This window comes from Pimephales promelas, chromosome 6 (assembly GCF_988280905.1).
Source record: "Pimephales promelas chromosome 6, fPimPro1.hap1.1, whole genome shotgun sequence".
NCBI lineage: Eukaryota > Metazoa > Chordata > Actinopteri > Cypriniformes > Leuciscidae > Pimephales > Pimephales promelas.
This window is the reverse complement of record NC_142774.1, coordinates 34,245,006-34,265,649: the sequence shown is the minus strand read 5'-3', so window position 1 is coordinate 34,265,649 and position 20,644 is coordinate 34,245,006. Positions and strand designations below refer to the sequence as shown.

The 20,644-nt window shown below is 36.7% G+C and overlaps 3 protein-coding genes across 11 annotated transcripts in view; all 3 read left to right on the top strand.

The window, feature by feature from the left end:
• Positions 1-2,244, top strand: part of gne (glucosamine (UDP-N-acetyl)-2-epimerase/N-acetylmannosamine kinase) — a 31,187-nt gene extending 28,943 nt beyond the window's left edge. For all 7 annotated transcript variants that reach the window (XM_039670138.2, XM_039670136.2, XM_039670137.2 and 4 more), the window contains 3 exons: positions 37-219; positions 1,277-1,393; positions 1,483-2,244. In XM_039670138.2, coding sequence (XP_039526072.2) covers positions 37-219; positions 1,277-1,393; positions 1,483-1,718 — 536 coding nt within the window. In that variant the 3' untranslated portion in view covers positions 1,719-2,244. The remainder of the gene's footprint in view (positions 1-36; positions 220-1,276; positions 1,394-1,482) is intronic.
• A 732-nt stretch (positions 2,245-2,976) lies between these two features.
• On the top strand, positions 2,977-9,265 carry nansa (N-acetylneuraminic acid synthase a). The gene is made up of 6 exons (XM_039670150.2): positions 2,977-3,183; positions 3,764-3,979; positions 4,315-4,414; positions 5,864-6,018; positions 6,245-6,511; positions 8,824-9,265. The coding sequence occupies exons 1-6, from the start codon at positions 3,052-3,054 to the stop codon at positions 9,031-9,033; spliced, it is 1,080 nt and encodes a 359-aa protein (XP_039526084.2). The 5' UTR covers positions 2,977-3,051; the 3' UTR covers positions 9,034-9,265.
• Positions 9,266-9,824: 559 nt separating this feature from the next.
• On the top strand, positions 9,825-19,448 carry clta (clathrin, light chain A). Of its 3 annotated transcripts, XM_089132467.1 has the most exons (7): positions 9,825-10,117; positions 12,011-12,036; positions 13,152-13,269; positions 13,357-13,468; positions 15,430-15,483; positions 17,640-17,675; positions 18,750-19,448. In XM_089132467.1, exons 1-7 carry the CDS (start codon positions 9,931-9,933, stop codon positions 18,919-18,921), a joined length of 705 nt encoding a protein of 234 aa, XP_088988593.1. In that variant the 5' UTR covers positions 9,825-9,930; the 3' UTR covers positions 18,922-19,448. The 3 variants fall into 3 exon arrangements, with proteins under 3 accessions (XP_088988593.1, XP_088988594.1, XP_088988595.1); XM_089132468.1 differs by lacking the exon at positions 17,640-17,675; XM_089132469.1 differs by lacking the exons at positions 15,430-15,483; positions 17,640-17,675 and having other exon boundaries at positions 9,826-10,117.
• The last annotated feature ends 1,196 nt before the right edge of the window (positions 19,449-20,644 follow it).

Here is a 20,644-nt window from a genome sequence, read left to right as displayed (position 1 = left end):
CCTGTATATTCCTTGGCTTTGTGTTTATATGTACAGGAATTGGAGGTGGTATAATCCAGCATAATGAACTGATCCACGGCAGCACATTTTGCGCGGCTGAGCTGGGACACATCGTGGTCTCGCTAGAAGGACCAGAGTGCACGTGTGGCAGCCACGGCTGCATAGAAGCATACTCATCTGGTCTCGCCCTGCAGAGAGAAGCCAAGAGACTCCATGACGGTAAGACGACCACTCACACACGCTAAAGTAGGCTTAACAGCCACACCCTCTCTGTCACGGTTTTTCCTTTTCAGTCAGTTTAACGTCACAGTTAACAGTGGTGTAATCCCTCACTATTTTTCAGCACATTTCTGTAGGATACTTTTGAACATACCAAAGCTTAACATCCAAACATAAATCCACTCAAAAATGTTGCTTTTGTATTCCTGTTTTAAAATTTCTCCAAAAGCCTTTATCTATCCATTCTTTAAAAACAAAAACTGACCTACCCTGATTTGAGAGAGGAATCGCACTGCTTTCTGGAGTAAAAGTCAAAACACTTTTTATAATAGCGTGACTGACAGTAGTCTCAACAAAATAATGAAAACGGTTGTTGGAAGTCTGGTTTATTTTATTGACACTATTTGAATTTATGAATTTATAACATTTTATAAAAAAAGGTCCAATGCATTAAATAACATTTGAGCAATAACATTTGTTACAGTATTTATTAGTCTTTGTTAATGCTAGTTAATAAAAAAATACAGCTTTTCATTTCTAGTTCGTGTTGGCTCAGTTCAAGTTAATTTTAACAGATACATTTTGATTATATATTATTCATATTATTTAATTGTATATAGTAAGTATAATGTCATTTGTAAATGTTGAAAAAAATACAAATAAACAAATAAAACCTTATTGTTAAGTGTTACTGAATATGCTTATTTATTAAAATATTTTATGAGATTTATATTTGAAGGAATTTGCTCAACAACAAAATCACTGATTAAAATGAATTTCCCACAAATCCCACAAATCACTGTTCTGCATTTTACATTATTTTGTTTTTAGACTTATGCTAACTTATGAGGACTGGAAAGTATATAGTAACTATGATATGATATATGATATTATATAATTGATATGATACATGTTGTCATTTAATTTTTAGTTAATAAGTTTCACAGTTGCTTCCTAAAACTAATAAACACTGAACGTTGATTTAATAGAAGAGTTGTATGCAACAAATGCATTTCCAAGTAAAATGTGACATGTTTCTTTTCCCATTTGATGACAGAGGACTTGCTGTTGGTGGAGGGAATGACTGTGAATAACAAAGAACAAGTGAATGGTAGTCATCTGATCAATGCTGCTCGCCTCGGCAACTCCAAAGCTGAGAGCGCACTTCACACCGGTAGGACGCACATCCGAGTACATACATTATTCTCGGGCCGGCTTGTTGTGAAGAACAGCACTGATAGTCTCTCTTCTCTTCCCTGACAGCGGGTACTGCTCTGGGTTTGGGCATTGTGAACATCCTGCACATGGTCAACCCATCTCTAGTGATTTTGTCTGGTGTCCTGGCAGAGCATTATGAGAATCCAGTTCGTCAGGTCGTCAGTCAGCGCGCTCTGCTCTCGGCACAGGGGACCAAGATCATGATGTCTGAGCTGGAGGATCCTGCCCTGCTGGGCGCCGCAAGCATGGTACTGGATTACACCACACGGCGTACCTACTGACGGAGCTGGAAAACCAGGAACCAGCAGGTTACAGACTTAACGACCGAGGGCCAATCATCTGTTACGTCATAGTGGCTTATAAGGATCATAGTGGCTTTTTAAGTATGACGAGATTTTTACTAGTTTGTATTATTTGGGATCAAGCGCTTGATGAAGGGTGTGTAATTTTGAAGAATAATTTAAGTATATGAAGTAAGGTTTTTATTTAATATTTGAACGGTGGTACTAAGGGGTATTTGTTACTGAGAAGCTGCTATGGTTATCTGCTCTGTCTCGCTTTCTGTTATTTGTGTTTTTTTCATGGAGACAGTCATGTTCTCCAGTGCACCTTTCTGTATGTTGATGATCTGTTGCCAATATTTTTTGGTCTCCAGCACCAAATGTTTCGTTTTCATTCATCCTACCTGTATGCATAAGTGAAAGAATTTTGTCTGTGTACTCTAATTTAATATTTTATTTTTGAATCACAGTAAAATAATTTACAATATGTACATTAAATCAGTAAACACAAAATTTTGTATTATGACCATTGAACTGATTTTTTATATTACAGTCCCATAATACATGCATGAACTGAAGGATATCTGCAGAATATTGAAATATTTATATTAGTTTATTTAAATATACAAATACTATTCTGTTTGGTTTGCTTTGCACGTGAAGAAAATAATGGTTTTAGAATTTTAGAAGTATTTTTTAGGTATGTTTTATTTATATAGCACGTTTAACATGTTTATTCCTCAAATGACTCTTCTTAAATAATCATTTAGATACAATTGGTCATCTGAAATGACTACATTACACATGTATTGAGACATATTTGTGTAGCTAGCCTTTAGGGTTTCCTATGCTAGGTAACGTTAGTAAATATCCTGAGCGGAGCAACCTGTTGTAACGTTACCTCTGCAAAAACGGAACAAAAATTTCTTTTTCGTTATTTGGCCAAGCAGACACTTCACAATACACAATATACAACTCTGAAATATCCAAAGAAACCATAAATAACGCAGATTACAAAATGTGGCTAAATGTTTATGCATCACTGGACTAAAATGTATGTCATTTTTAATAGATTTAACTTACTTTATATGTTGAAACATCACATAATAACAAAACAACACAAAAAGATAAATAATTAAAAGTTCAGAACTTTTATTGAAGCGAAAAGATAAAGTCTTTTATTTTGAAAAAAGTGGGCGTGTGCATAAATAAACCCGGAAGTTTTGCGTTCTCTTTCATCGAGGCATTTGACGCGTGTAACCAAAGCAGTGAGACGTCTCACCGGCTGTCATTTCTGTAGATTTTTTTGCCGTGTTTTGCACTTGGATTTAAAATGCCTCTTGAATTTGAGTTATGCCCTGGTCGCATGATCGGAGGAAACAACCCGTGTTTCATTATTGCAGAAATCGGACAGAATCATCAGGGAGACATTGAAACTGCCAAGGAAATGATCAAGATGGTTAAGGTAAGAGTGCATTTGTATTATCAACATCAATATTGTATATGCATTAACGGCTGTAAGCCTGGGAATTTAAATAAAATTGTTTTGGGAACTGTTTACTTAGTGTTTGCAATAGTTTTTAAAACGTAATTCGCAGCCGTCAGTGTTACTGATAATCATTCAGAATGCTTCATCTCAAATCATTCAGCAGACATCATCTCAAAACACTTCCTCACACTTCGGAAGTTTGTCGTAGAGTATTTTAAGCCATAACTACATATAAAGCAGTTTAATAATAAGCATTAACATATATTTTACACATTATATAGGTACAGGTGCTATAAACATTTAAATTAACAGATCTTTCTTTTCCGAAAGATACTAATCTACTCCATGAGTACATTCTGTTAATTTCATTCATAATGGAATTTTTGAATAAAAAAATGTAAATGTTTTAATAATGCACCATATTAACAGAAATAGTTATTTTTAGATTGACTTTTCTTATTTTTGTATAAAACCATTTCATTTTTTTTTATTAAGGTCACAATGTTTCACTTTTCTGATATTATTTCATTGTATGTAACTATTTCTCCTCTACCAGGACTGCGGGGCGGACTGCGCGAAGTTTCAAAAGAGTGAGCTGGAGTATAAATTCAACAAGAAAGCGCTGGAGCGGCCGTACACCTCCAAACATTCCTGGGGGAAAACATACGGAGAGCACAAGCGCCATCTTGAGTTCAGCCATGAGCAGTACAGAGAGCTGCAGCAGTACGCCAGAGAACTGGGCATCTTCTTCACCGCGTCAGGCATGGACGAGGTGAGCCCCAGAACGCATGCGCAAATTATTTTCATATGTTTGTTTTTTGGCTTTAGGCTTACTGTTAGCTAGGAAAGAAGACACGAGCCTGCCTAACTCATCAAATAGTGATGTAATGAAATTCCAAAATGTCTTGTGTATTATTATTTTATCTATTTTTACATCACGTTTGTCACGTTATGATCACAGCTTCCCAAGTACATAAGCGGTACCATGGTTCTTTGATATATGGCACTAAACTATATTTGTATACCACAGCATTTACTTAGTACTTAGCAAGAATGCAATGAAACATTTTAAAAGAAATGTTAATTGTAGTGTTTCTGTCTTTTAAGATGGCTGTAGAATTCCTGCATGAGCTCAATGTGCCTTTTTTCAAAGTTGGATCTGGAGACACCAACAACTTCCCCTACCTCAAGAAAACTGCGCAAAAAGGTCTCCATAATTTTTTCTTTATTTTATATTTTAACAGGGACAATGGAAAGTCAATGACTGCCCCAGAATTAGCTACAGAGCTACATTTCATCTGCAGTCCCTGGGCAGGAGAGACTAAAACACACAACATAACTAAAACATAACATTCATCAGCAATAATAAAAGAAAGTAAAAAAAGAAAACGTACTTTCTTTTTTTTTCCTCAAAAAAGAAAGTACATTACAAATAATATAGTACAAAAACATACTTTCAAAAACATAACGCTATAATGAATATTATATCTAAAAAAACATGAGAAAGAAAAATAGACAAGAAAAAAAACTGCCAAGATTAAATAACCAGATACTAAAGCACAAGATGTTCAATTATTACATGTTTGACTCATCTTTATCCATATTTTTTAAATGTAACTTAAATTGTGCTGAAGTAGGACATGTCTGATATTGGTTGGTATGTTATTTGTTATTAACTGCTTTTACAGAAAAAGCTGAAAGATCAAAATCACTAACTCTTAAATGTACTTCACAGTCACCTCTTGATGAAGCTCTTGTTTGTCGTGTGTTCTTAGCACACAAAAAGACAAATTCTTCATTATAAACTGATATTATCACAAACAATACGATTTTGTGAAATTATAAAATTGATTATAATTGCCGTGGATCTTTAAAAAGTCTTAAAATCGAAGGTCATAAAAGTCTTAATTTTATTTATGAGAGGTCTTAAATTTTAGATGACACTTCGACTTCTAAATACTTTTACCAAATTAAAACTAATTAGCAATTAAATGTATTGCACACTCCTGCACATGAAATGTAGGAACAGAAGTAGGAACAGAAAATGGGTGTCACTTCTGTTCTGATGCCACTTCTGTCTCACTTTTGCACTGCAAATATGGATTTTGTTAACAATGGTTTATAATTTGATTTTAAACTACCCAATAATGTGTTATTATTCTAATTTGTTAGAATTTTACACACATTTATTAGATTTTTATTTAAAAAATGCATGTATATAGGTAAAATGCCCTTGGAAATCAATTTAAGGAGGCTTAATAAAAAAGTAAATTTCTGTCACTTATGAACTGACCACCCCATAGAATATGAATAATATGAATGTCTTTGTGTGTCAGCTGTCCACAACATGCCTAAACTAGAAGTGGTACCAGCACAAAAGCACACTCAGCATTAGTGTTATCAGCAAAATCTGGATACAATTTATTTGTCAATATTGCACCCCTAATGTACAGTATTAATTAGAGCCCCTTAAATTTTACTTTAAACAGCAACCCTGCCACACATATTGAAAAACTGCATATATCATTTTTTTGATTGACAGTTTTATTCAGCTGATAAATTAAATTGATCAAAAGTTACAGTAAAGAGATTTATATGCTAATTCATGTATATTACATTTTCTTAATACATACTTCTGATGCTTGTGTGTGTTCAGGACGTCCTATGGTTGTATCCAGTGGGATGCAGTCCATGGAGACCATGCGGCGCGTTTACAAGACCGTGAAGGAACACAACCAAAACTTCTGTATCCTGCAGTGCACAAGCGCATATCCACTGGAACCTGAGGACGTCAACCTGCGGGTTATCAGGGTAGAGAAACCAGCTCTATGTACTCTCAGAAATCCAATTTATGTAATCCATTTGTATCAACATTAAAATCATTATGGTCTGCATTTCATGACCTGAAAATGTAAAACCTTACATTATATAATTATATCATTATCACTAAATTAAACATGATATAATTATGATTAGATAAATGAAAACCATAAAGTAAAATTATGTATTATTTTGTACTTTTTTCCCCAACCTACAGGAATATCAAAAAGAATTTCCTGATATTCCCATTGGTTACTCAGGCCATGAAAGTGGAATCAGCATCACAGTGGGGGCAGTTGCACTGGGAGCAAAGGTCGTGGAGCGGCATGTGACCTTGGACAAGACCTGGAAGGGCAGCGATCATGAGGCATCTCTGGTGCCGGAAGAGCTGGCGGAGCTGGTGCGATCCATCCGCACTGTGGAGAGAGCTTTGGGCACTGGGCTGAAACGCATGCTGCCCTGTGAGGTGCCATGCCATGATAAGGTACAATAAGAACCACATTCCCTTTTCATTTTATGTCTACATGTCAATTAGTGGCGTTAAGAGGCAAGCATAACTATTACTATTGCTCAGAATTGTATTATTTTATTATATTATTTTCGAATAGTATTGACCCTAAAAATGATGCTACTACAGTGTCAGTTTAGTATTCATTATTCAATATTATAGTATTTATTAATTATATAAATTTTTAGTTTTAATAATTTAGTTGTATTTTTTCATTTTTATTAAATATTCTATTTAGCTTTCATTTATTTTAACTTTTTGTACAAAATTAACAAAATTTTAATGAGTCAATACATCATCAATAATAATCTCCTGTTATAAGTGTTATTAAATGGCTCTGTGAAATACTTCATTCTGATTGGTCAATTGCGCCATCCAGCGATATGTTATTCCCAGAAAACAACCGCTAAAAAACAGATAACGCAGGCTCATCCTGGTCTAAACGCTAAATGCTAGGAACGTTTTTTTCGTCATGGAAGTTTTGCATTTGGTGAGCTAATAAAATATTAAAACTCAGTCAAATCAATATTCTGTGTACAATTATTTAATAATGCCATCCAGTATCATGGATTTTCTCTCGTTTCATACAAATGCAGCTGCTGCCATTTTGTGACTATTTTTTTGTACTCTGTTGAATTATATGATTCAAACAGGTATGATTTTAAAACAGTTTAATCTGAAATCAATATCTCCAACTCCATAATTATTTAGGTGGCGTAATGCTGTGTAATAAGTGGTATGACTGTACCATATCTCTTAAATGTCCGTCTAGTTTGAACTCTCCGGCGTCGCTGCCCTAGCAACTGCTCTCTCCGTGGAGGCTTTGCGTTTAAAGACGTAATAAAATATTTCAACTCAGATCAATATTTCGTGTCTAATTATTTACTTATGTGGCAAGTAGCCTTGTAATAAGCGGAATAATGTATATACAGCCGGTTGTCATCTCAGAATGATGACGGAAAATGTTACGAGAAGTTGCGAACATGCGTCAGTCGCCCGTGTGTCTCTCATCGTATCTGTAAATAGAGAAAAGTTGCTCTGGCTACTTTGACGGGTGTATGGTGTGGTTGTCTCAGAGGTTAGTTGAGAGAGAGAGAAAAGGTTGTCACTAAGCATGGTAAATCTCGAACCTTCGGAGAATCACCCGTTTTAAACAAATGCTGAACAGAGGAGAGTCTGCTGGCGAAAAGAGAACGCGTCAGAGCTCGTAATAAAACAAGAATCAACATTGGCTTGGCTTTTCAGAGATTGCTAGAACTAAGGGATTAGAAATGTTGTAAAAGGGAAGGGAAGATGACGTTTTTATTACTCAACAGTTGAGTAAGGTATTTTATTGAACAGATAAACTGCCATATATAGCTCTCTAACTGAGTTCATTGCAATGCTTTTCTACTGTGAAGGGTCATTTCAATATGGGTTGTTGTAGCTCTGGAGTTTATTTTCAAGGAAGTACCATGTCTATTAATGGGTGATGGGTAAAGCTACAGTAACGTCTTCAGCTAGTCAGCTTGAGATCCTTTCCATCTAAACTGGTTAGATCTCTTATAGCCTAGTAGAGAATGTTTTTGTAAATAAAGTAGGATAATCTCTCTCTCTTTTTTAGTTGTTATAAAGAAACATATTCATCCACACAGTCACTGTGTTTTTCTGCAAAGGGTATGCAGTTAAGCTTTTTTTTTTTTTTTTTTTGAAAGAGGGCCAAAAGTTACATAGTGTAATTTTAGTACTTATTTTATTTTAGTTTCAATTTTTGAACTTATTTCATTTTAATTTATAATTCCCATTTGTTTTTCATTAACATAGTTCATCTCAGTTTTTTTTTCAATTGACGAAAACTGTTTTAAGTTTCTTTTCTTAGTTTTATTTCTTGATAACTAACAGCACCTTGCTGCAGATGTGATGCCTAAAATCATGTGACTTGAGGAAAAGTGTGCTATAGCACTCTCTCTGTCTCTGTTGTTTTTCACATTCCTACTCCAACTCCATCAGTTTCCATCAGACAACTCCATTCTCTTTCCTTCTAAAGTTGCATTCCTGGTCTTGCCCCATTTCCTCCTGTCTTAACTTTTCTTCCGTTTTACCATCAAATGCATCTTTTTGCTACCCATATGCCTCTATTCATTCTTAACTTTGCTTCCTCTGAAATGTTTTTTCTTCCAACAGTGGGATGTTATGTAATGTTTTGAACAGCACAACCATATTGTCTTTCATATTACACTTACATATTGTAATCTGCTCTGTCAGAACATTTCTATAATTATTCTTCTCCATCTTTCACTCATTTCTAGCTCGGGAAGTCTGTGGTTGCAAAGACCGCCATCCCAAAAGGTACAGAACTAACCCTTGACATGCTGACTGTGAAAGTAGCTGAACCCAGGGGTGTAGCTCCAGAAGACATCTTCCAGCTGGTGGGGAAGAAAGTGACGATAGATTTCGAGGAGGATGAGAGCATCACTGAGGATGCAGTCGACAACTATAGCAAAAAAGCCAAAGCTTGAGGAAAATTGTGATTCTTGATCAGAATGGAAATAAATTTAAGTTTCAGCCGAAGTAAAATGCAGCGAGTAAAACCCTGGTTAAAATGGCTCTGTTTTGTTTGTCAGGCAGAAGACAGATGCAACAATACATCAAATGCAGTATATATCATCAGACCTGTTTTTCTGTTTATATGGGTTATTTGCCAAATGCTGTTGAATAAATAAAATAAAAAATACAATTGAAACATGGAAATCTGTCTCATTTTGAAAATGAATTAACATAATAATTTAAAATTATGGAATCAAAAATGTAAAGGGTTTTATTTATATGCACTAACAATTGTCTGACCAATTTAGTTGGACATTTGCCACACGGTTCTTTTTGGGATATATTCCATGGTAGTTGGCTACCACAGTTGCCTTGGTGTATTATTTAAATACCTTGGTACATGTGTATGTATTAATTTTGCAGGAAAATATCATATTTAAATATATTTTCGGCCAAAATGACGCACAAATCTTGTTATCATTGATCTTTTGAGATCAAAAGTTCTGTCTGTGAAGGACACCACACTACTGTCAGTTTTTCCACGATAAAGCCCTTTTATATTCATTACAGACTGAAACGTATGCAATCCCTTTTTGCTGCAACGCCCTATCAGGGCACGCTGTTGGTCACGGGATTCGCACAGCCACGGTTTAGTCATTTCATTGGTCGTCGACTGAACTCCTCGTCATTTGTTTGGGCAGTAGAACTGCCAATCAAAAATACACAACTCTAATTGGCTGAGCTTAATTTCTTGCGTGTCCGTTCACTCGTTATCACCTCCCCCGCTGACATTGGAATCGTCGACGAGGAAGACAGTCGAGTGATTTGTGTTTTTCAGTTGTTCTCACTCTTAACACATTTAGCGAGCCATGGACGATTTTGATATGCTCAGTGCCCCCCAAGGAAGCGCAGGAAACGGTGTGGGGGCAGACGAGGATCCGGCGGCAGCATTTCTGGCCCAGCAAGAGAGTGAGATCGCGGGGATCGAGAATGACGAAGGCTTCAGCATCCTGGACAGCGGAGATGTGCCTTCATCCCTGAGCCAAGACCAGGACGGTGTGTTTACACGACATGATAGAGAGAGAAAAAAGAAGAAAAATATAATTATAATCTTATAACCGACAAAACATCTTAGCAAATAACTGTTTTACTCTCTCGTTAGCCAGCTAGCCTTCGTTTAGATGTGAAGTAACGGAGTGTGTGTGTGTAAATAATATGTGCTACGCTGTTTCAATAGACAACACTGTCAAAGATGCATTCAAGTAACGTTACGTTAGCCGTTTAAATGCTCAATGTTTTTACATAATGGTAGCAACGTTAGTTGAAGGAAGCAGGAAAATGGCGTTATCTCTTGTTAACTCAGCTATTTATGAGACTCCCTGTAGTGGACCTCCCAACGTTTTAATCGTAATTTTATTTGGCTTTAAGATAAATAAAACATCCTTTATGAGACACATTTATCGCTTTTGTCTTGATTGGTTAACTTATTCTAGTTGTACTGAATGTATCCGCGAAATTTCAGTCCTTTTAACGCGGTTTATGTTAATGACCTTTAGACTGAAGGCTGTGTGTGTTAATTTCCTTTAGTCTTTATATTGGAGTGAGATATGGTTATATGACAGGATAGGCAGCATTTCAGTCCATCAAAGACGCATTCGGACGTTATTGAATGTTTAGAAGTTGTATAAAAAAAGCTTGAGTGTTCCAACGCATCGTGATCCACGAAAACGAGTGATTCCCACGCTCATATGTATGTGCAGATGTGTGCAAAAATGCACGATTGCGGCTATAAATGGCCAGAAATGCGCCCCCGCTAGTTTCATAAATGTCAAATACGGACAGAAATTGATTCGGACTCGCAAATGATGACCAAAAAGATTAGTTTTTTCGAATGCATTTGTAGTGTGATACCCCAAAAATGTTTCAAACGCACCTGTGATGCCCAAAAATTACATTTACGCGTTTTGTAGATACGCGTTTTAGAATTAAAGGTATATTCTCACGCACCTTAAAGCTGAATGAATCTTTAGAGGTACCTAAACTATGATTGTACCTTTATTAATTAAATTGAATCCATACAATGACTGAAATGTGTATATTTTGGAGGCCTTAGGTTGGTAAACACCATGTTCTATGGTTAAAAATAAGTAATAAGTATACATTGTGAAATTAAATGTGCCGTTTTTGTCTTAATGCATTTTCATTACATTACAAAGAATATTACCAGTCAGCTGAAGTGTCTGGTACTCCATTTTTACTGGCTGTTGGCTTGAATGTTTCTCTGGCCAAAAGGTTTGAATAAATGATGATGGGGATGTAGTTTCGTTGGCACACAGTCTGACTTGGGTCTAGGATGACTAAAGACAACAGTCTTGGAAGTACAGTCCATTGCAGTGTGCAGAAAGTCAGTCAGGCCTGCATACTTTCTGTTCTGTTCTGCACACTTTCTGTTCATAAAAACAGTCTTGGGTTAAAAATTGATTTGCATGTGGTAAACATTTTGTCTCTTATTACTGCTGGTGTGTTAAAGTATTGCGGAATGAAAACGATCAAGTGATCAAATCACATCTAGTGACGAGAGGTTGCATGTTTTTCACTGATTCAGGAAGAAAGGAAAAGAAGTCAGCAAAACCAGACTTAGGCAGGAAGAAAACTGTATATCCTGTCCATGAATTCCACACTAAAGTAAAGCTATTTTATGGACAACAAATTATTGCAAATTAACTACTGTTCCTTGAATACTCTTTTGGCAGGTGCTTTTATCCTTAGTAACTTGCATTCCATGCTTTCCATTAAACACGTGACATGCCCATGGCATTGTTAGTACCATGCTCTACTGCTTGAGCTACAGGAAGGCTAAACAGCCTTGCAATGCATTTCACTCAACAATCCATGAAATTTCGACTAGACTGTTTTTAACACTTGTTTTTCTTTCTTTTATCTCGGCAGGAGCAGTGAATGGAGATCTGCATGGGGTAAGACCTTGAATACTTCTTGCCTGTATTCCATCAAACTCTCAATCTGTTGACATTTGATTTTAGAGTTGTCTCTTGCATGTATTTATATAGCTGCATTTTCACTGCAATGACTGCATGTGTGGATGCACAATTGCAGCTGATAAGAAATAAGCAAGCAGTTTGCATTACAACAGAGCAAATGAATAAATCTAAATTTAGACTTGCTTTAAACTTTTGATTCCTTTCAAGCACTGGTTCTAAATAGCTGAAAGCTGATGTGTGTATTTTTGTATAACTACTATAAAGCCCAGTTTCATATTTGAGGCATGAATTTCTAAGGCTTCTAAATGATCTGAAATATCTAATCTGTATCTGCTGCCCTCTGATTGATAGTTCATACTTTTTTTACAAAGTGAAATGCCTTTTAGTATAATTGTTAAAATGTCCATCTTAAGTTTGTCTTTGCTGTGAAATCTTTAATGATTTTTATAAAGTAAATGTTCAGTTGCTTTTATATTGTAATTAATATTTCAAGATGAACATTTACTGGACTGAACCAACTTAGGTTTATAATCCATATGTAATTATTTTTATAAAAATCATGTTTAAAAGTAAATATGAAGTAATGCAGTCTCCATCATTTATGTTTGTTATCATTATATGTATATCATCAAATCTACAAAGCTTTAATCATAAAACTAACATTATGTAATTCATCTTCCATACTGTTATACAAATATGATTTGCATTAGTCTATCAAAATTTCATCTTATTTTTTGGCCATTTAAAAATCACCATACTTGCATAGTTTTTCTCCATTTTGCCCTCTTTTTTTAATGAATATTGTATATAAATACAACAAACTTGCAGTTTAATTCTGACTTGTTCAATATGTGGCTTTACTGAGTTAAATTAGCATGTGACCTGGACAGTTAAGGCCCGTTGTACCAGTCACTCATATTTTAGATGTTTGTATTTTTTCAATTCAAATATATTTAAAAAAAAATTAATTTAATTTACAAATCACTGAGCCAAACTAAATGAGCTGATGCACTAAAGACGTGTATCAACTAAATGGTGTACTGTGATTTGTATGGTTTGGACTCCTAATCTTTGCTGTGTGCGTTTTGTAGGAGAGCAATGGTCCTTCAGACGTGTATGCGGCCATCTCCAGTGTCGATCGGTTGCAGGCCGAGCCGGAGAGCTTGAGAAAATGGAGAGAGGAGCAGCGCGAGAGGCTGGAGGAGCTTGGTAACTTGAGCAAAGATGTAGATGTTATTCTTAAGATATTGAAACATTTCATCTATGGCTGACTGATATTCCTCTGCTGTTTTTCAGATGCTAACTCGCGTACGCAGGAGCTCGAGTGGAAGGAGAAAGCAAAGCTGGAGCTGGAGGAGTGGCACCTCAGGCAGAACGAGCAGCTGGAGAAGACCAAAGTGAACAACAGGTACACGACACTGTTCGAACAGCTTAAGTCTAGTAGTGAGCCCTGGTTACAAAAGCACTAGAAAGTGCACGGCTCCTCCATCGTACTCGACGGCAATGTGTATGCTGGGTCACAGTGTATTCATTAGGGCTGTATTCAACCAAAGAAATCCTTAGTCGACCAAAGTCGAGTCCTGCACAACGATTAGTCGACTAAAAAAAAAAACGTGATTTTTTGATTAAACATTTTTTAAACAATTGTCATTGACCATTTATAAAACAACAACGAAAAAACATCACAAATAAATAAAACTATAATAATAATACAATTCTTTGAAAATTAAGTGATTTTTTAACTGCAAAAAGTGAAGTGCTCTGTCCTAGGTCTAACAGTCACAATCGCGCACCTGACCACACCACACGCTGCAAAAAATATAACTGCTATCTGCCACATAATGAAAAATCCCAACAAAAGCTCTCGTTTATACAGGCTTTATATTCTTCTTTACTTTCAAAGCTATGGGTTAACTTTAGTCCTGACGATCAAGGCGTTTTAAACAACACACAAAAAACCCAAATAACTTAAAAACAATCCTAATAATAGGCTGTAGGACCGCGTATAGGTTTATTTTCGTTTTGTTGCATTATTTAGGCTATTTTCAAATGCGTCAAGTGTACAAATAAATACGAAAACATTAAGAAAACACTATTGAGTCAGCATGATATAGCCGTTAAAAGGCTGCTCGCGTCTTTTGCGCGCTCAAGTTCGATTTCAAATGTAGGCGCACGACTTGCGCGCTCATAATGGAGCAACGCGATCGCCTCCCTCCACAGTCTTGTCGTCTTTGTTTTAAAATGCAGCCAGACAAAAGATTTAGATTTCCTGGACATTTTGTCGACTAAAGCCAAAACAAGCAGCGTTCTAACTGAATGAATACAGCATCCCTTACCGAGCGCGAGCAGCAGCGCAGCCGGCCACAGGTACGGTTCCCGAGTGTATTATGTGTGTGCGCTAAACTGTGGCGCAGTTACAAAAATAGCCTAAATTAAAGCATTTTAAAGTTGGGGACAAAACATAGGCTAATTATATTTAGAATACAGTAATAAATAACTGCTTATAAATGAATATCAAGGAGTAAATCATTGAAAAATTCTTTCTATTGGTTAAAAAAAAAAAAAATGCAACTGGTCGACCAATAAGAATGTCAGTCGACCAAGACGGCATCGACCGATTAGTCGACTAAACGACTAAAGTTGACAGCCCTAGTATTCATATCTCATACAGATTTGGAATAAAGGATTCATGATCATTTTTGAGTGAACTATTCATATTAACCAGTGTAATGGTAACTAGAAATATAAGGCAGATTTGAGATTCTGACTTTGTTGAATGATCATGTGATTTGGCCATGGACACTTCTGCTGTGTTTTGGTCACATGATCATGTCTGGTCCAATCTGATAAAGATGCTATTTCTATGATTGGCACCAGATGTTGTATTCAGCTATTAGAATAAAAAAGCTATGTCTATGCAAAGCTCTGTGCCTCAGGGAAGCATCTGAATGAACTTTACAGTTAGACGTGCTGAATAGGATTCAGTCTAAATTTCTATTGAAAAGAACGCAAGTGAGTCAAAACAAGTACAGTTTTTTTTTTTTTTTAGTTTCAAGTGCTTGTTAATGTTTTGGGCTTCCCCATTCAGTCCTAGTGAAAGTATGTTTTGGTACAAATAAAAATGATGTCGTCTTAAACCTCTTTCTGTATATCTGTCCTCATTCCTTTGAATGTGAAATCGTTCTCTTAATTCCTTATTTATTTGTCCTGTTTGTCTCTGTGTTTCTCTCTCTTTTTGTACTTGGGCTGGTGTTAACACTGGTATGGTAACACTGCAGTGTGTTTTGACTCTGTATGAGTGTTTGTTTTCTCCTTTTTACCACTCTCTCTGTTCTCTCCTGCTTCGCTGCTCTCCTCTGGGACTCCCAGGGTGCTGGATGAGGATTTCTACAAACAACCCTTCGCTGATCTGATTGGTTATGTGTATGTTGCTAAACTAACATCCTTTCTTTTCACATGCATTTCTCATGATCTCATTTTCCTGCATCTCATCTTTTTTCATAACCTGTTACTCTTACTCATCTCTAACCAAATGCTTAGTTAACTACGTATTTAAAACCAGGGTGATTTTTAGTTTTCTTCAAAGAGTAATTAGACAAATAATTCTGCACATTATGCATGTTATCCATCCCCGCCCCATTATGGTTAAGTTACATAACAGATTTTTGTGTGTCTTGCCCATTAAGTCATTACTCATTTGTCTTTTTATTTATTTATTTATATTATTTCTCATATAGAGTTTATGAAAACCCATCTTTTTCTCATGTTTGTGTCTTGCATTTGTCATGTCTGCACTTTACATTCAAGATATGATGTCTAAACATTTGTATAAATTGTGAGATTATTTAATGTTATTGTTTGTCTAACATTATTATTAAGTGAGATTTGTTGATATATACTAGCATAATTTAGTGCAGTAGCAGTGTATCTGTAATACAGCAGTAGAGACTTTCTAAGCAACTACGTCTCTGGCTCGTATCAAAGCCAACCCATAGTAAACCAGCCAGTAGTATAATTACTAAAAATATAAATGTACTTCTTTTGTTTATAGATTAATTTTTTTTTTTTTGTGTTGCCAAATTTGGTAAAAGGTGCACTAGGTCATTTCTTTCAGTGCAATTTATAGAAATTTCTGCATTTTATATATATAAAGAAAATTTGCTGATTTGAAAACGGTTGGCAAGGCTTTCAATCGATTTACTTGCTAAGTTTAACCAATTCTGTTAAAGGAGTAGTTCACTTTTCAAAAAACATTTGCTGATATTTTACTCACCCCCATGTCATCCAAGCTATCCATGTCATTCTTTCTTCAGTCGAAAAGAAACAAAGGTTTTTGATGAAAACATTCCAGGATGTTTCTCCATATAATGCACTTCATTGGGAACCAAACGGTTCAAGGTCCAAAAGACAGTTTCAGTGCAAACTGTTCAAAGTGCTTTAAACGATTTCAGACGATGAATAAGGGTCTTATCAAGTGAAACGATCGCTACTTTAAAAAAAAAAAATAAAGTTTAAGTTTTATAAGCTCAAATGGTTGCCTTGCTCTGTACTGCGATGAACGAGTTCGAACAGGAGAGTCACGAACTTGCATCAAAAATGAACAAATCTTTTTCTGAGTCAATTTGTTTGTTTCGTTCGTTGAATGAACCAAAGGACTCGCAAAAAGATTTGTTCATTTTGATGAACGAGTTCGAATAGGAGAGTCACAAACGTGCGTCACAGAACAGATCAAGGTGACCATTTGAGCTTATAAACTTAAACTTTGCTATTTATTTATTAAATATGTGATCGTTTCACTTGATTCATCATCTGAAATTGTTTAAAGCCCTTTGAACAGTTTGCACTGAAACTGTCTTTTGGACCTTGAACCGTTTGGTTCCCATTGAAGTGCATTATATGGAGAAAAATTCTGGAATGTTTTCATCAAAAACCTTAGTTTCTTTTCGACCGAAGAAAGAATGACATGGATATCTTGGATGACATGGGGGTGAGTAAATTATCAGCAAGTTTTTTTTTTTTAAAAGTGAACTACACCTTTAATCTTCCTTTGTTTGGCCAGTGTCAGTCTCAAAATGGTAAATTATAGAGCGACAATTTTTTTTTTTTACACCAAGACTTGTTGCACCTTTATCCCATGGCTGGTGTTTTCGGCTGGACACCTAGTTGCTTCTGTTAGATGGGAGTATTGTAGAGAGTACGCTGTGTCTAGGTTGAGCAAAGCTGTCCCAGGCTAGAACTGTAACTGTCCTCTTAGTTCTGCAGCCCTCATATTCATCATGGACATCTTACTGCTTCTGCCTATTCTGCAGAGCTATTGTAAACATTTAGCTGCTTTTCTTTTGCTTGGTAAATGTCTCTCAACTGAAGTGCCAGTTGCGATCGCCGACCGCCGCAAGCGGCGCGTACGTCAATGACGGCTGCAAGCTAAGCGCACATAGAAGCACTCCTAAGATGACTTGGGTTTTGAACAGTGCATGCCTGCTTTGGTCATCTGCATAAATCTCATTTCTTTTGGTTTTCTATATATCTGACTTGTGATCTGTTTCTCCTTGTTTTTCTTTTCTCTATGCACCTTTAAGCACTCACATTAACCATCCTTGCTACCGCCTAGACCAGTTAAGTAAAAAAAAAAAAGCAAAAGAAAAATAAAGACAAGAAAACCCAGTATGCTCAGGGAACAAACACCCAAAGTTATATACACCAATGAATTGCTGTCTTTATTATCAACATGTTTCTGCTAAAGTTAAGATTCTGGATGTCCTTTTGTGGTGATGTGTTGGTGCACTAGTCCTGTACGTTGATGTAGTTGATTGTGACCGTGATTTACCTCATTGGCTTTTCATACCCATTTTGCTGTGTATACTGTGTGATAGTGGAGAGGCTAATGCAACTCTACTGGACTGAGTCCACGGCAGCGGAAAGGGTCGGTAAATGGGCCGGGAGGAAACGGGAATAGGCGAATATGGTCTCAAAAAGCTCTCTGAAGATTTCTGTTAAGAGCTCTTTAGCGTTTGGCTTGCCAGAAACTTTAGTTGCCCCATGCTCAGCAGAAGGCCCCGCTTTTGGTCACTGCCAACGCATGGCACGTTCAGCCTTTGCACAAAGATTTGGTGGTTAAAATAAGCTAATTGGCCTGCCAATCGCTGCGTTGAAGGTTTATATTAGCGTACACGATTCCTTGACATTCCTCTGACCACCAAGCGACGAGGAATGTCCCACAATACAAGGACTTTCAAAGTACAACAAATTGTTTTAACCAACTGAATCACTGCAAAATTTGATTGTGGCTGTTCTGGAACCTTTTCCTGCCTGTAAGATCGAGACTAGTTCTGGTAATGGTGGGTTGGGGGCATGAAGCTCAAACTACCATCTGTTTTGGATGTGGTCACCTGAAGAATGTCTCTTTATGAATGTATTGTTGGATGGAAATAACCATTGTTTTTCACCTTGACACAGAGCTGCTTTGGTACACTTACCTCTGACCTCCTACCAAAGCACCTTCAAAACATCTCAACCATTTTTTTTCGTTTGCGTAGTCAGCTATATAGTCAATTAACGACGGAAACATTTCGTAGCCAATCACAGTTCTCGAGGCATTACGGAGGTCAGCGGTTGTGCGCTCAAGCGGGACGTGTCCGAGAGCGTTTTCCGCTTTCTGTCCGAAGCTGATTGTGGTTTCTCGTCGGCAGGGCGGCTGAGGAAGCCATGGTGTCCGAGCTCGATGAGAACAGCCCTGGCACAGAATGGGAGCGTGTGGCGCGCCTTTGTGATTTCAATCCCAAGTCCAGCAAGCAGGCCAAGGACGTCTCCCGCATGCGCTCAGTCCTCATCTCCCTGAAACAGGCCCCTCTCGTCCGCTAAGCTCCGCCCCCGGAGACCTCAAAACCACACGTCCCAGCAGCCATTGGGTTTCACGACATTGATTCCTTTGTGGTCCCATCCTAATGGCTTGGAGCTCAATTTCCATATATAAATGATCTATATGATATTATTACATAATATGATATAGGTATATCTATATATTCCATCTATAAATATATACATTATATATAACAATGTTCAGATTGTTTTTATTTTTGGTGTCTATTTAAAGGACCAAACTTCATGTTCATTTTTTTCCATGTAGACAGAGTGTGTGGCATTGTGACACTATCTATGCATTTCCTTCCTAAGATGTTTCGGGAATACAGTACTAATCGTCTTGTGTATGTTGTATACTGATGGTGGTTATAGCCTGTGTGTGTAACTATGTACATAAAGAACGGTCCTCTACACTTCATTGTGAGATTATGGCAAAAGTTGTTGATGAAACAGAGCTGTACCCCAGTAAATGTCACCTCATGTTGTCCATTCTGTTTAAGTATGATTAAACACATTTCAAATGTTAAGTGTTATTGTGTTTTTTAGGGGAGGGAAAGGATTACCAATGTACTTAGCTAAGAGTTTAGCTCAATTTACATAATTTTAGAGGATTCATTTAACAATTCTACATTTTAATATTTTGTAGGGATGAAATAAATGGGAAAATCAGAGAAACTCAAAATTTCGACCAAAAAAAAAGAACGACAGTGGTACCTCTGTCGAGTTTTTTTTTTCGGTGTGAAAAAAAAGTTCTCCAATCTTCTCAAAACTCTGGATTCTGATAGAGGGCCATGAGACTCAGACCTGAGTGCAAAAATGGAGGCTCTAGACCCTTCCAGAGCTGAGTTATTGAGATCCAACGGGCATTTATGCCATTATAAATATCTCAATATCTCAGCTCTGGAAGGGTCTAGAGCCTCCATTTTTGCGCTCAGGTCTAAGTCTCTTGGTCCTCTTTCGGAATCCAGAGTTTCAAGAAGATCAAAGAAACTCAAAATTTCGACCCCCCCCAAAAAAAAAAACGACAGTGGTACCCCTTTTTTTTCGGTGTGAAAAAATAAGTTTCTCCAATCTTTTCAAAACTCTGGATTCTGATAGAGGGCCATGAGACTTAGACCTGAGTGCAAAAATGGAGGCTCTAGACCCTTCCAGAGCTGAGATATTGAGATATTTATGATGGCATAAATGTAACGTGGGATCTCAATGTCTCAGCTCTGGAAGGGTCTAGAGCCTCCATTTTTGCACTCAGGTCTAAGTCTCATAGCCCTTTATCATAATCCAGAGTTTTGAGAAGATTGGAGAAACTTAATTTTTCGCCCAAAAAAAAAAAACGAAAGGGGTACCACTGTCGTTTTTTTTTCGGGGCGAATTTTTGAGTTTCGATATCTCAGCTCTGGAAGGGGCTAGAGCCTCCATTTTTGCACTCAGGTCTAAGTCTCATAGCCCTTTATCATAATCCAGAGTTTTGAGAAGATTGGAGAAACTTAATTTTTCGCCCAAAAAAAAAAAAAAAACGTAAGGGGTACCACTGTCGTTTTTTTTTCGGGTTGAATTTTTGAGTTTCGATATCTCAGCTCTGGAAGGGTCTAGAGCCTCCATTTTTGCACTCAGGTCTAAGTATCATAGCCCTTTATCATAATCCAGAGTTTTGAGAAGATTGGAGAAACTTAATTTTTCGCCCCAAAAAAAAAAAACGTAAGGGGTACCACTGTCGTTTTTTTTT